Source organism: Cephus cinctus, unplaced genomic scaffold (genome assembly GCF_000341935.2).
Source record: "Cephus cinctus unplaced genomic scaffold, Ccin1 Ccin1_scaffold0231, whole genome shotgun sequence".
Lineage (NCBI taxonomy): Eukaryota > Metazoa > Arthropoda > Insecta > Hymenoptera > Cephidae > Cephus > Cephus cinctus.
Genome location: NW_014332947.1, coordinates 19144 through 30528, shown reverse-complemented (window position 1 = coordinate 30528; position 11385 = coordinate 19144). Strand labels below are relative to the sequence as shown.

Genomic DNA, 11385 nt, shown 5'->3' with positions numbered 1-11385 from the left:
TACAAATAGGTAAAGAAGGCAAAGCAGTCAGCGCCATCTGTCGTGAAAAAAATACGATGGACGTGCGAAGACGACGGAACTGAAATAAAATCATCTCGCTCGCCATCTCAATACGCCCTGATGTCGTACACAAATCGTATTGAACGTGGTGGCAATCAATTCAGAACCCTCAATTCCTATAGTGAACGTATCAATAACTTTTTCTCATGTATAGCGGTTAATAAGATATTTCGTTCCAAACACAGGTATAAGAGTTGACTCAAGTAAAGAGTCTCTGCGAGCTGTGCCCTGTACAGTCGGTTGCCTGTACTTGGCGCGAGACTCGACCGAGTCTCTTGATTGCCGACTCGGTTACACTAATGCTCTGCGAAAAGGACGCAACGAGCGACACTTTGGCGTTTCGCTCACATCATAGTATCTTCTATGTTGCTCGCACGGCCTGAGGTACGTAAATAATCCTACACACTCTCGTCCTTTACGTTTACCACACGACTTCAACAAGCTGAACACTATTAATGATGCTTATCTGCTTAAGATTACATTTTCTTTAAAAATTTATATATATTTTTATGTAATTCTAAAAGAAATGGATTTATAAATTAAATTTATATGTCTTTAAATATTTTGGACAATGCAATATATTTTTCTAATTAGTGACATCACAATGTTTTTACATTTTATATTTGTAACAATATACATTTGAGTGCTTAGAACTCCTTCAATATATCCCGTTTACGAAAAAAATTTGTGATATCTCTTCAAAAAACACTTACGTGTAAAAAACGCGATGGCAAGTACAGGAATGCTGTAAATTCCTCTGGCAAAAAGTATTAAAATCATATTATTAATGCCAAGTATATAAGTCGCTAAATGTCTGCCTATTATATGATCTAGCACTGGTCCATCATTTTAATAATTGTATTTTCAAAATTTCTTATAACGTCTTTGCTACTCTTATATTACTACTGCTTTTCATGTTTAATTATGATTTAATGGTCATTCAATAAGTAATAAAAGTTTAGGTGATTCCTTATCGAGTATTACTTGGCGGGTTAGTACATTACTTGATATAAATTTGTATTTATTATGCCAGTCTTCAAACTCAAAATCAACGTCAACTTTCTATATAGAGCATATTAGAAATAACTTGACAAAAATAACTACGGTAAAATCCTAAAATAACAAACGTATAGTATTAGAATACTATTAGTACATTCAAAGTAAGTACTTTGGAATTCATGGTATGGAATGAGACATAAGAACGTAACGTAACGGAATTTGTTGGTAGAACAAAAATGGAGCCATATTTTTTTAAATGTAATATCACTTACTATACTGAATTTATTAAATATATGATTATTCTATTTAAGTCAAGAAATTGTAAAAATAAATATTAAAAATACATCCTATGAATGACAACGAGAAAGTGCAAAAGATAGACAAAATTATCTGTATGCGGGATAAATATACTTCCGAATGACGTCTGTACGATGTCCTTTGCAGATTTACAGATATCTGTTACACGTTAATAATGCCGATACACGACGTTTGTATGATGTGAATTCTAACACTCTAGAGTTCTGTAAGATGTCAAACAAATATCCAGTATGTTACGTTACGTTTATACTTTGAGTATGTATTTTGACTGTTATACTTATTATTTTGTATTACTGTATGCACATATTTTAAAATTTACTAATTGTGTTATGCATAGTATATTACAGGGTTAGAAATACCATTTACAATTGCCAAGTCGAATTGTTCGCTTGCATTTTTTATTATGAGGTGCCTTTTAAAAGTTTACTGACACCACTGCGAAAGTAGTTACATCTCTCTCAGATAGGTTTAGATTAATAAGGACACAGCTCTGATCTCAGTAGTGGTAGTAAATTTCGCACATATCAATGAATGCATTTCTGCTGACGAAGCTACTGCGCAATGTACCTTGCGCAGAAAGGAGGACACGTGATGGGTGTATATACATAAAAGAACAGCTGTCAAGTGTTTCAATATCAAAAAAATATTCTGTTTGGGTTAGTTTTTAAATCCATATATTCACTATTGTAAACAATTGTCCTTTATCATATTTGTGTTCAATTTGATTGTGAATGGTTATATTTTGAATCGGAAAATGTACAACTTTACGCTAAATTTGCATTCTGTCTTTTAGTCAAAGTTAATATAACTTTGTGATTAGTTTTATATTGATTTATACAATTTTGTGCCTGATACCTAAAACTGATTTTCTTATTTGGGGAAAACGACTTCTTTTATGGGACATGCGTTGAAGCATCCCGTCGTGTACGCAAGAGGGTGACTGTCGTGTGAAAATCGATTCAGCTGATTCTTCTTACGTATATTGAGGTTAAGTTTCGTTAAATAGCTTTTTGAGGAGATATCAGAGTTATTTAGCAATAACGCTTTGAAAAGTTTTACGGAAAATGTATGTATTTTGTTCGCCACATTCTATGTATTATTGTACATTACAACGCTCAATGGAACTTTGAATTATATTCAGATATTAATTTTACTATTAATTCTTTATTCTTTGGTTATGAACAAATAATAAATGGTTGGTTTAGATTGAGAGCATCTTGTTCTTTTAAGTAAATTAGTATACTACTTATTTTTATACAAGGATAGATAGTTTTCTAGTTTTTTGGCCCGAAGTGTAATAAGAAAAATAATTCATTTTGTTTTTTTTTCCAGATCTATATTCGTTGATTTCTGTGTAAAACTGTTATCTATTATAACAGATAAGATGTCTCTGAGTACAGGTGAGTTTGAAATATATTTTAAAATAAATATGTCTATATATTTCAGTTATTTAATACTAACGCACTGATAGTAATTGGTTTCACTATAGAAATCAAATAAATAGGCCAACTTTGGATTGTGTGTTTGGTTTGAATAATGGTAAAACCAAAGAATATGACTCTTTGTTGAAGAGCTTTATGCATAAAACCTAAACAATCTATAGTTAACTTCAAGAAGAAGTTGTATTCTGCGTTTTATCCTGAATAACTGTTATTAAGTGGGAAAATATATGTCTACATATGAATTATATTAATTTTAAATGATTGTCACATCGTCCTTACTTGATTATTATAATGTATTTTCGACTTGCATATTATTTGAGTACAATACATTGATATTGTGGAAAGAAATATGTGTCAATAGACTTAGAGAGATTATTTTTCTTGTTTAGATATATCAACGGCTTTGCACTTGTTGGAACATGTTCAGGAGCGAGTGGAGGATTGTGATGACCCAAAGATACAGATGCATACTAGCCAGGATTTAAAAGCCTTGATATCGTTGCTGGAAGATCCTGTTTTCCGCAGTATTGTAACTATTCAAGACTCATTGACTGAGCTAAATACACAGCTTGGTCAGCATCCCTCAATTTTACCTGGTGACTTTGATATTAATCTTGGTGGACATTTGGAACTTTCTGTACCAAATACACCTGCACAGCCATTGGGTCCAAATTCATACCAGGATATTTATCAAGACAGCAGTGAACTAGATGATCAAAGAGTTCCTGTAGCGCAACTGGTTCATAGCAGTAGCGAGGATACTAGTGCACAAGTAAATTGATATTTATTCAAATTTATTATTTTAATGTTAGAGTTATATCAATATTTTTGTGACACAAGTTGCATGTAAGGCACATTCTCTTGTCATAGGTTACTAGTCCCAGCTTGGTATCGGAAGATATGGGTATGCCCCCCATAACTACACCAACATATGCCAAGGAGTTTCAGAAAGTCATTGAAGCTGCTGCAAAGGGTCGCCAGATTTACACTGTGCAGGTATATATTAATTTCTACATTAATTTTTTTTTTGTAATGTAAGAGAGACAGTAATATTAGTTTAAGTAAAAATATTATCCTTTTAAGAACGTTAATATCGTAACCGTAAGCTTTATGTCCTGGTTTAAAAATAATACTTCTTCTCTTAATTTCAGTTATACAAACCGGAGGGCACTAGTCTAGGATTCAGTGTTGTCGGATTACGCAGCAAGGATAAGGGCGAACTTGGCATCTTTCTGCAGGAGATTCAACCTAATGGAATTGCTGGGTGGTAAGTATACATAATCCATTTTTTCTTAATTGTAATTGTCTGATACTATAAAAGAGTTTTAATACAGTAAGAACTCAACGATATTTGTAGGCTTTACTAGTTATGAGGAAACTGCAAATAAAACATTTCTAGTATTACATACAGTCATGTTCATCAAAACCTTTTAGACGTGTGACGATATGTCAACACTTTGAAGAATAAAATACTGTGACTTACAATTAATTATAAAAAGAGAAGAAAAAGAAATAAATCTTATAAAAATAATTTTTAATCATAGTTTCATTAAAAAATATTAATAAATATTGAGTACATACCCTGGTTTATATGAAGAAAAAAAGCATAAAATATATAGTTTTTTCAAAATATAAAATAAGGGTTGCAACGCCTTGGGTCATAAACACACCTCATATCTTCGACTTTTTATGACAAATATTTTCCACTTGGTTTTATTAAAAAATATCAATTAGAATCTGACATATGATAAAAAACAATTTTCGGGGGTAAAATTTAGGGGTGGTTTTTATCCCTTTGAAAAATCCTGAAACACCCCAACTGAAATATTTGATAGAGTTAATGGAAACGCTTTTCTTTATTTTTTTGAGCCCATACCCCGGTTTTTATGCAGAAAAAAAGCATAAAAAATATAGTTTTTTCAAAATATAAAATAAGGGTTGCAACCCCTTGGGTCATTAACAAACCTCATATCTTCGACTTCTTATGACAAATATTTTCCACTTGGTTTTATTAAAAAATATTAATTAGCAGTCGAGATATGATAAAAAAACGATTTTCGGGGGTGAATTTCAGGGGTCGTTTTCACCCCTTTAAAGTGGATGTCAGCACAAAAAAAAAATACGTGTCTCTTATTTTGTCGAGTACTACAACATATCAAAAAATTATTGAAATCGTTGGGGTCGGGTTGGGGGGTTTCCTTGTCAGTTATTTGTTCATATCGATAGAACTGACGTTAGTAGTGACAAGGTCTTTGCATACGACGTACAGAGATCGACAGGTTCCTAGTGATTTCAAAGGGGGGAAATTTAATGAATTTCAATGAGGTCCCATGAAGAAGGTAAATCAAACAGAGCCGCGTAAGGGAGGGTGAAAGCTTATCCCTCACCAAGGGATATACCGCCCAAAGCTTATAAAGTGAATGGTTAATCATATATAACCTTGGGATTTATCTTGAAATATATATGAGATTTAAAAAACATTCTCTTATTTCTTGATAATCGTTATCTTAAGTGTGCTATTTTTTTATCTTCACTAAATTATTTCTGTTTTATATAATGTTAATGAAATGCGTTATACTTTCCAAAATTCATTTATTTCAAAGATGTTTATGTCACGTATTCTAGTTCACAAGTAGACTGCCGCAGAATAAGAAAAAATTACGTAGTACCCGCTTTAAAAAATTCGTAGAGGTAATATTTTTTAAATATTGTCTTTTACTATTTAAGGTTATTTTCATTGTCTAATGTCTTGTTAATGAAGCAGTCAATCTGGTTCTTTTACTACCACTGTTTACACTTTTTAAAATACTCTGTTCTTTGTTTGACTTCTAAACCACCAAATGACTTTATATACATATATAGATGTTAGTATTACTCCATGACGAATTTATGGAACTCAAAAGAATAAGGAATTAAAAATATTGTTTAATTAGATCTCCTTGGAAATTTGAATAATTGCATCGGTTACTATCAAATTGCTTGAGACTGTGACTAAGTACTCCGGAACTTTAGGAAAATTCTAAATTATTTAAATTTAACATAATATAATTTTTACTTAAACCGACCATATACGGTCGACTCTCTACGAATCAGTGATTTCATTCAATGTCATTTAACGAACCATAAATGCAATTTTATGGTGTATTTGGTACGTGTATGGGACGTAGCAAGGATTTCGTTCTGCAAATCTTAAGACCAAACTTTAATTTCGGGCTTCAATAGTTTAGAAAAAAGTGTGTCAGAAATTATAATGATAAATGTCACGTCGCGTTTATAAGGCTACGTTTGAATTGCTATGAAATGTGAACTAATAATCCGATATAATTGTTTAATCTTTTAAAATATTGAATAAAACTTGCTCTTTAAAACGATACTAGTAGGCCAATAATTTTATTGAAAACCGAATTTGAAAAGCTGTAGCAATAATCGATTTTTCAATCGGTTTCTGGAATATTAGGGATAAGCCCCTTAAGTCATTCTTACGACCTTGTACAGTTACTACGGTTAGCGATATACCAAAACTCATGGCAATGGCTTCTAACTTGTAGCAAATGTAGGTTTTTAGGGTGAGTTTATAGCTTGGAAATATTGTTATTTGTCGTCGATTGGGACACAATGCTTAACCCTGCTACGGTTTAACCCGAGTTAACTCGGGGTGAAAGAAACGTGCTCAAAAGGTTAATCCCGAGTTACATGGGGGTAACATTCTTCTTCATAACTTAATTAATAACCAGGCATCATATTAATATAAACCAAAGTGGAAATTGAAGCTTTTCAGTAATTAATAATAGCCATGGCCAAAGTTAGATTTTGTCAAGTCCCGCTTATCTAAATATTCTAGATCAGTAGACCGCAATTTGCTATACGCTTCTTTAGTAATGTATGTGGGTGTAATGAAATCTGTAATATAGGAATATGTAATACGCAATAGCGCTTATTGCTTCTAATATCTAGAAAAGGACTGTTGAATGGTGTTTTAGAAGCGTACCCGCTCTCGTTTACTCTTGCTACAATTTAGCGGTGAAAGGAGTAGAGCAAGGAGTGGGAATCGTAGAATCGCCTTTCAGTGAGCTCTATTTTGAACTTCACAACAATGACGACAAATTTGAAAACAGCATTTCAGAAAAATATTATATCATCTGAAAGTAAGGATTTTCGTTTGCGATAAAAATTCAACTATTTTGTTACTGATTTCTGCCAGTAAATAGAACCGCAGAAGGGTTAAACAATTGTTTCCGAATAATGGCACTATATATTCTATAGATATTTCCGTGCCCTTGTTTTTTCAATAATCGATGTATCGGGTTTAATAGAACTAATGGACGAGTAATATGTATATTGATAATTTAAATTCAAAAATGCATTGACTCTTGCATAGACCAGAGTTTTCGATTTGTCAAATATAAATCAATGGTTTTAATTCTTTGCGTGCCTGGTAGAGACCTGTGTGAAGTTAGCCCAGCACTTTTCGATTTTTTTATTTTTGAAAATTGTGCTAAATTGTGCTACATTTGTGCTAACTTGTGCCTTTAATCCAAAGTCGATAACTCTTACGATTTTTGAAAAAATTGAAAAATCGTTGTGGTAGTCCTTCGTTTGTGCTACTCCAAAACAGCCGTGAAAACCAGAATTTTGAAAAACTAAATGTTGTGCTGTGTTGTGCTACGCGAACTTCATTTGAAGAGTGTGATCCTGCAGAATATCAATCTTGTAACAAACAACGCCTTTCAGATTTTCCAAATGAAATTCAGGTAGGAAACATCTGTTTTGTTCTTGCAGGTGTGATAGCTTGTTTGGTGGAATAAGTCGCAGATCAGGTAATTATGTCGGCTACGCGTATCAAGTGACGAGATAGATTGAATTTGATGACATGATTAAAAATACTAAACAGAAATCCGATACATACACCGTTCTTCCTCATCTGCTTATTTACGTGATGGCATAAATGTGTAAATATGAAGATTCATCACATTCGAGTAATCTTATAAGTTTTGAAAAAGAAGGTAAAACAAAATATAAAAAATACAAAAAAAAATAAAAAATAAAAATATTTTTAAAAAACAACAAAGCAATTAATAGTCCGTCACGTCAACGTTGTTGGTTCTGGGTAATTCTGAGTGCGAATATTAAATGTGACTAATTTCACAGACTATTTTTAAGTGGCCGTTGTCAATTTTGCTTTCTCTTTAAATGGTTCGCGTATCACAACACAGCACAACATTTAGTTTTCCGAAATTCTGGTTTTCACGACTGTTATGGAGTAGCACAAACGAAGGACTACTACAACGATTTTTCAATTTTTTCAAAAATCGTAAGAGTTATCGACTTTGGATTAACGGCACAAATTATCACAAATGTAGCACAATTCAGCACAATTTTCAAAAATAAAGAATCGAAAAGTGCTGGAGTAACTTCACACAGGTCTGGTAGTCTGTGAGACTCATCAGTAGGGGAAATGAGAATCGATAAGAAGACAGATACTTGATCCTATGGATATCTGATCAGTCCTAACAGTATTAGAACTATTCTGAGAAACTATTTAGTACGCTGCTAAATCGGCAGTAATGCTTTTTTATATAATACCTTGATAGCTGAACTGTCAAAAATCTTTCTAGTTTCCTTAAATAAAACCAGATAATTATTATTAACTAGATTCTATGAAGATATATTATCTAAAACTGTATTATCTATAGAGTTTTCTGAATATTTATATTCGTTGTTTATATATTTTTACCTAATATAACTAACGACGGTCAGAGACGTCGTGATTAGATTTAATGTGCTCGAAAAGTTTAGGGTAACCATTACGTACGCTAATACTGTTTGTACCAAAAAAACCTGCTTGGTTTAAGGCGCTAGAATCAAAAAAGTATACGTACTTTTGCTATTATTGTTGCATTACAAAATACAACACTTTATTGTGGAAAATCATGTAGAGTTGCCGAGAAGATCCTCTACTCGGTTACGTTTCTCCAGATTGAATAGCATAGCAGTTGAAATGTGCTCAAATCGCCTTAAATCTCGGCATACACAGTTAAACATGACATAAACATTGCTATGACAATAGACGAGAAAGTCTTAGGTGTCCTGCATTCTCTTTAAAAATGAGTGAATAGTATAAGTGAGGATGTTGCGTGTCAGAGCCGTTGAATTGTTTCCACATGTTCTGCATTACCGTTGCCTTGAAATTCACAGACGATCATCACGTGTCAAAACCCATGCCTGACTTTGGTCAATATTGCCTTTTACGAACAAATACACGTTTATTAAAGTGTGATACTTCGATATACTATACATTTGCGAAATACTTTTTATTTGCGGGTTGATTGGTTTACGTCCTGCTATCTAGCGGACATACTTTCGACGAAACAAATAACGACACTGATAGGGTCATGGTTAGGCTTACTATGGTGGGTCTGATAGGTAATCTGTAATTTGTAGAATTGCTATACCAGCTGGAAATTGGCTAGGCCCGTAATTGCAAGTCACACATACGAAAACCATGTGAATTCCTCGCTAGGGCTTTTCTTGACATAGGGTGTGTCCAGATCCATTTCTACGTGGAAAGACTTGGCATCTCAGAACAGGACCAAGCTTGGCCTATTTGCCACCACTGCGAGTTCCTACTTGGGCGATGAAAAGGATTCTCAAGGTCGCTGTCCTTTGCCAGAAAATCAATGTAACCGAAAGAAATATCGGTTCGGTTACGGTGTTCACAACGGGAAAAGCTTGAATTTCGGTTTTAATTTTCGGTTTTTAAGGTATTCATTCATCATTTTTCGTTTACGATCTTTGGTTACGGTTTTCGAATTTAACAGATTTTGGTTTTGGTTTTGAAAAGAGATAGTTTTTTTGTAACTGTTCTTTATTTTTGGTTTTCAATTTAAGCTATGACTGTGTTTCTACTATGAAACGGATCGCATGTCTCGCACAAAAACTTTCATTAAAAAAACGACTTCGTTAAATCCAATCTCCCACATAATTTTAAATTGTTACATTCAGCGTCCTACAACGGCAGTATCTCCATAAGCAAAGTGAAAATATGTCAATTATAATTTGAAAAGTCGTTAGAGCACCGATTATATAGCTCACGATTGTAGTCTTTAAAAAAATCTTTTAAAATAATTTATATTTTAGTTTTTCAGTTTCAAATGCCCCAAATATATAATACCATACCAAAGAAATGTCACAGTGTTTATATAGTTGTTAAAGAAAGTAATAATCCGTTCAATGAGATTTCAATTACTATTAGCTACGAATAAATAATAATTGTTTTACATTTTTCCATTACTTATTGCCCAAGTTTGATATCACTAATTGTGTTTCTTATATAAGAGGCGACGTGATGCTCTTAAACAAAGTAATTACTTGAACTGAAATAACTGACGTTCAATACCCCTAGATTTTAAACTCACAAGCATAAGAGAATCATATAAGATGATGACATTAGAAGTGAAGAAGTCGAAAAAATACTACAAGCAGTCTTATTTTCATTGCATTGTACACACATCATCGAAATAAGAACCAAAGTTCTGAAATAATTTATTCTATAAAATTATTAAAATATTGTCCAATTAATGAAGAAAAAGAAAACAATCTTATTCAGAATGTTATTTGTGCTTCATTTTGCAATGCATTTAATATTTCTCTCATATTAATTATTACAAACGTTTAGCGAATTGGATTAAAAATAATATGTTTGGAAAATTATGTTTCTGAGAAGATTGACAAATTCTAGTAAAGCAATTCATACTTCTGGCATTATTCGTAAGTTCAATATTAACTTGCACATTAAAGGCTATTATGAATTTAATATCGTCGTTTTGTTATCATTAGCAATCTATATGATATAAAATCCTGTTAGAAACATCATCATGTTATATACTATTGGGTTGGCATAGAAGCAATGAGATACTCTAGAAAACTCAACACATGTTCTTTTTTAAGTTAATTGTTTTTTACCATATTCTATTGTATATACCCACAGAGCGGAAGTATCTAGAATGTTCTACAACATATTAGAATATGACCAAAAACAATTAATTTAAAAAAGGACATGTGTTGAGTTTTCTACTGTCTCATTACTTTCATGCTGACCCATATATTTATTCACAATCATATCAATCACTTTATTGAAGTAGGAAAAATTTTCAGAAAATTGTTTTTACACAGAACTTCTATATGTATACATACATGTGGTTAGAGGCAGTTTAATATTGCGTTTCAATATCCAGGATTGACTTAACGTGAAATTCCCGTAATTGGTATATTTATCTGTGTCTATTCATACCATGAGATCTAAATTGCAAAGCTTGCAAGTTGATTTATTGCGGTCTTTATTGTAATGAAAATATTTTTATGCTGAATTGGTTTTCTTGCGGCCCATTTTGATGCGCACATTCAAACCACGTGGGAAAAAATAACACAGGCTAGTCAAGATCCTTTGGCTTCTTTGCATACATTTGTGAGTGGCTGTAAGCCTACGATCTTTTACACGCGGTGAACACAGAATACTTAATTTTTCTGAAATGGGTAATGGTTGCCTCTACATGGGCGAGGAGGAGGG

General features: G+C 32.6%; 1 protein-coding gene across 3 annotated transcripts in view; it reads left to right on the top strand.

Annotated features, from left to right (window-relative positions):
* The first annotated feature begins 1973 nt into the window (after positions 1 to 1973).
* Positions 1974 to 11385, top strand: part of LOC107265715 (patj homolog) — an 18700-nt gene continuing 9288 nt past the window's right edge. For 2 of the 3 annotated variants that reach the window (XM_025082964.1, XM_025082965.1), the window contains exons 1-5: positions 1974 to 2033; positions 2710 to 2777; positions 3209 to 3591; positions 3690 to 3815; positions 3971 to 4086. In XM_025082964.1, the coding sequence (XP_024938732.1) occupies positions 2762 to 2777; positions 3209 to 3591; positions 3690 to 3815; positions 3971 to 4086 (641 nt within the window). In that variant the 5' untranslated portion in view covers positions 1974 to 2033; positions 2710 to 2761. Of the gene's footprint in view, positions 2034 to 2709; positions 2778 to 3208; positions 3592 to 3689; positions 3816 to 3970; positions 4087 to 7598; positions 7811 to 11385 lie in introns of those variants that run through there. The other variant, XM_015735444.2, reaches the window with a different exon arrangement.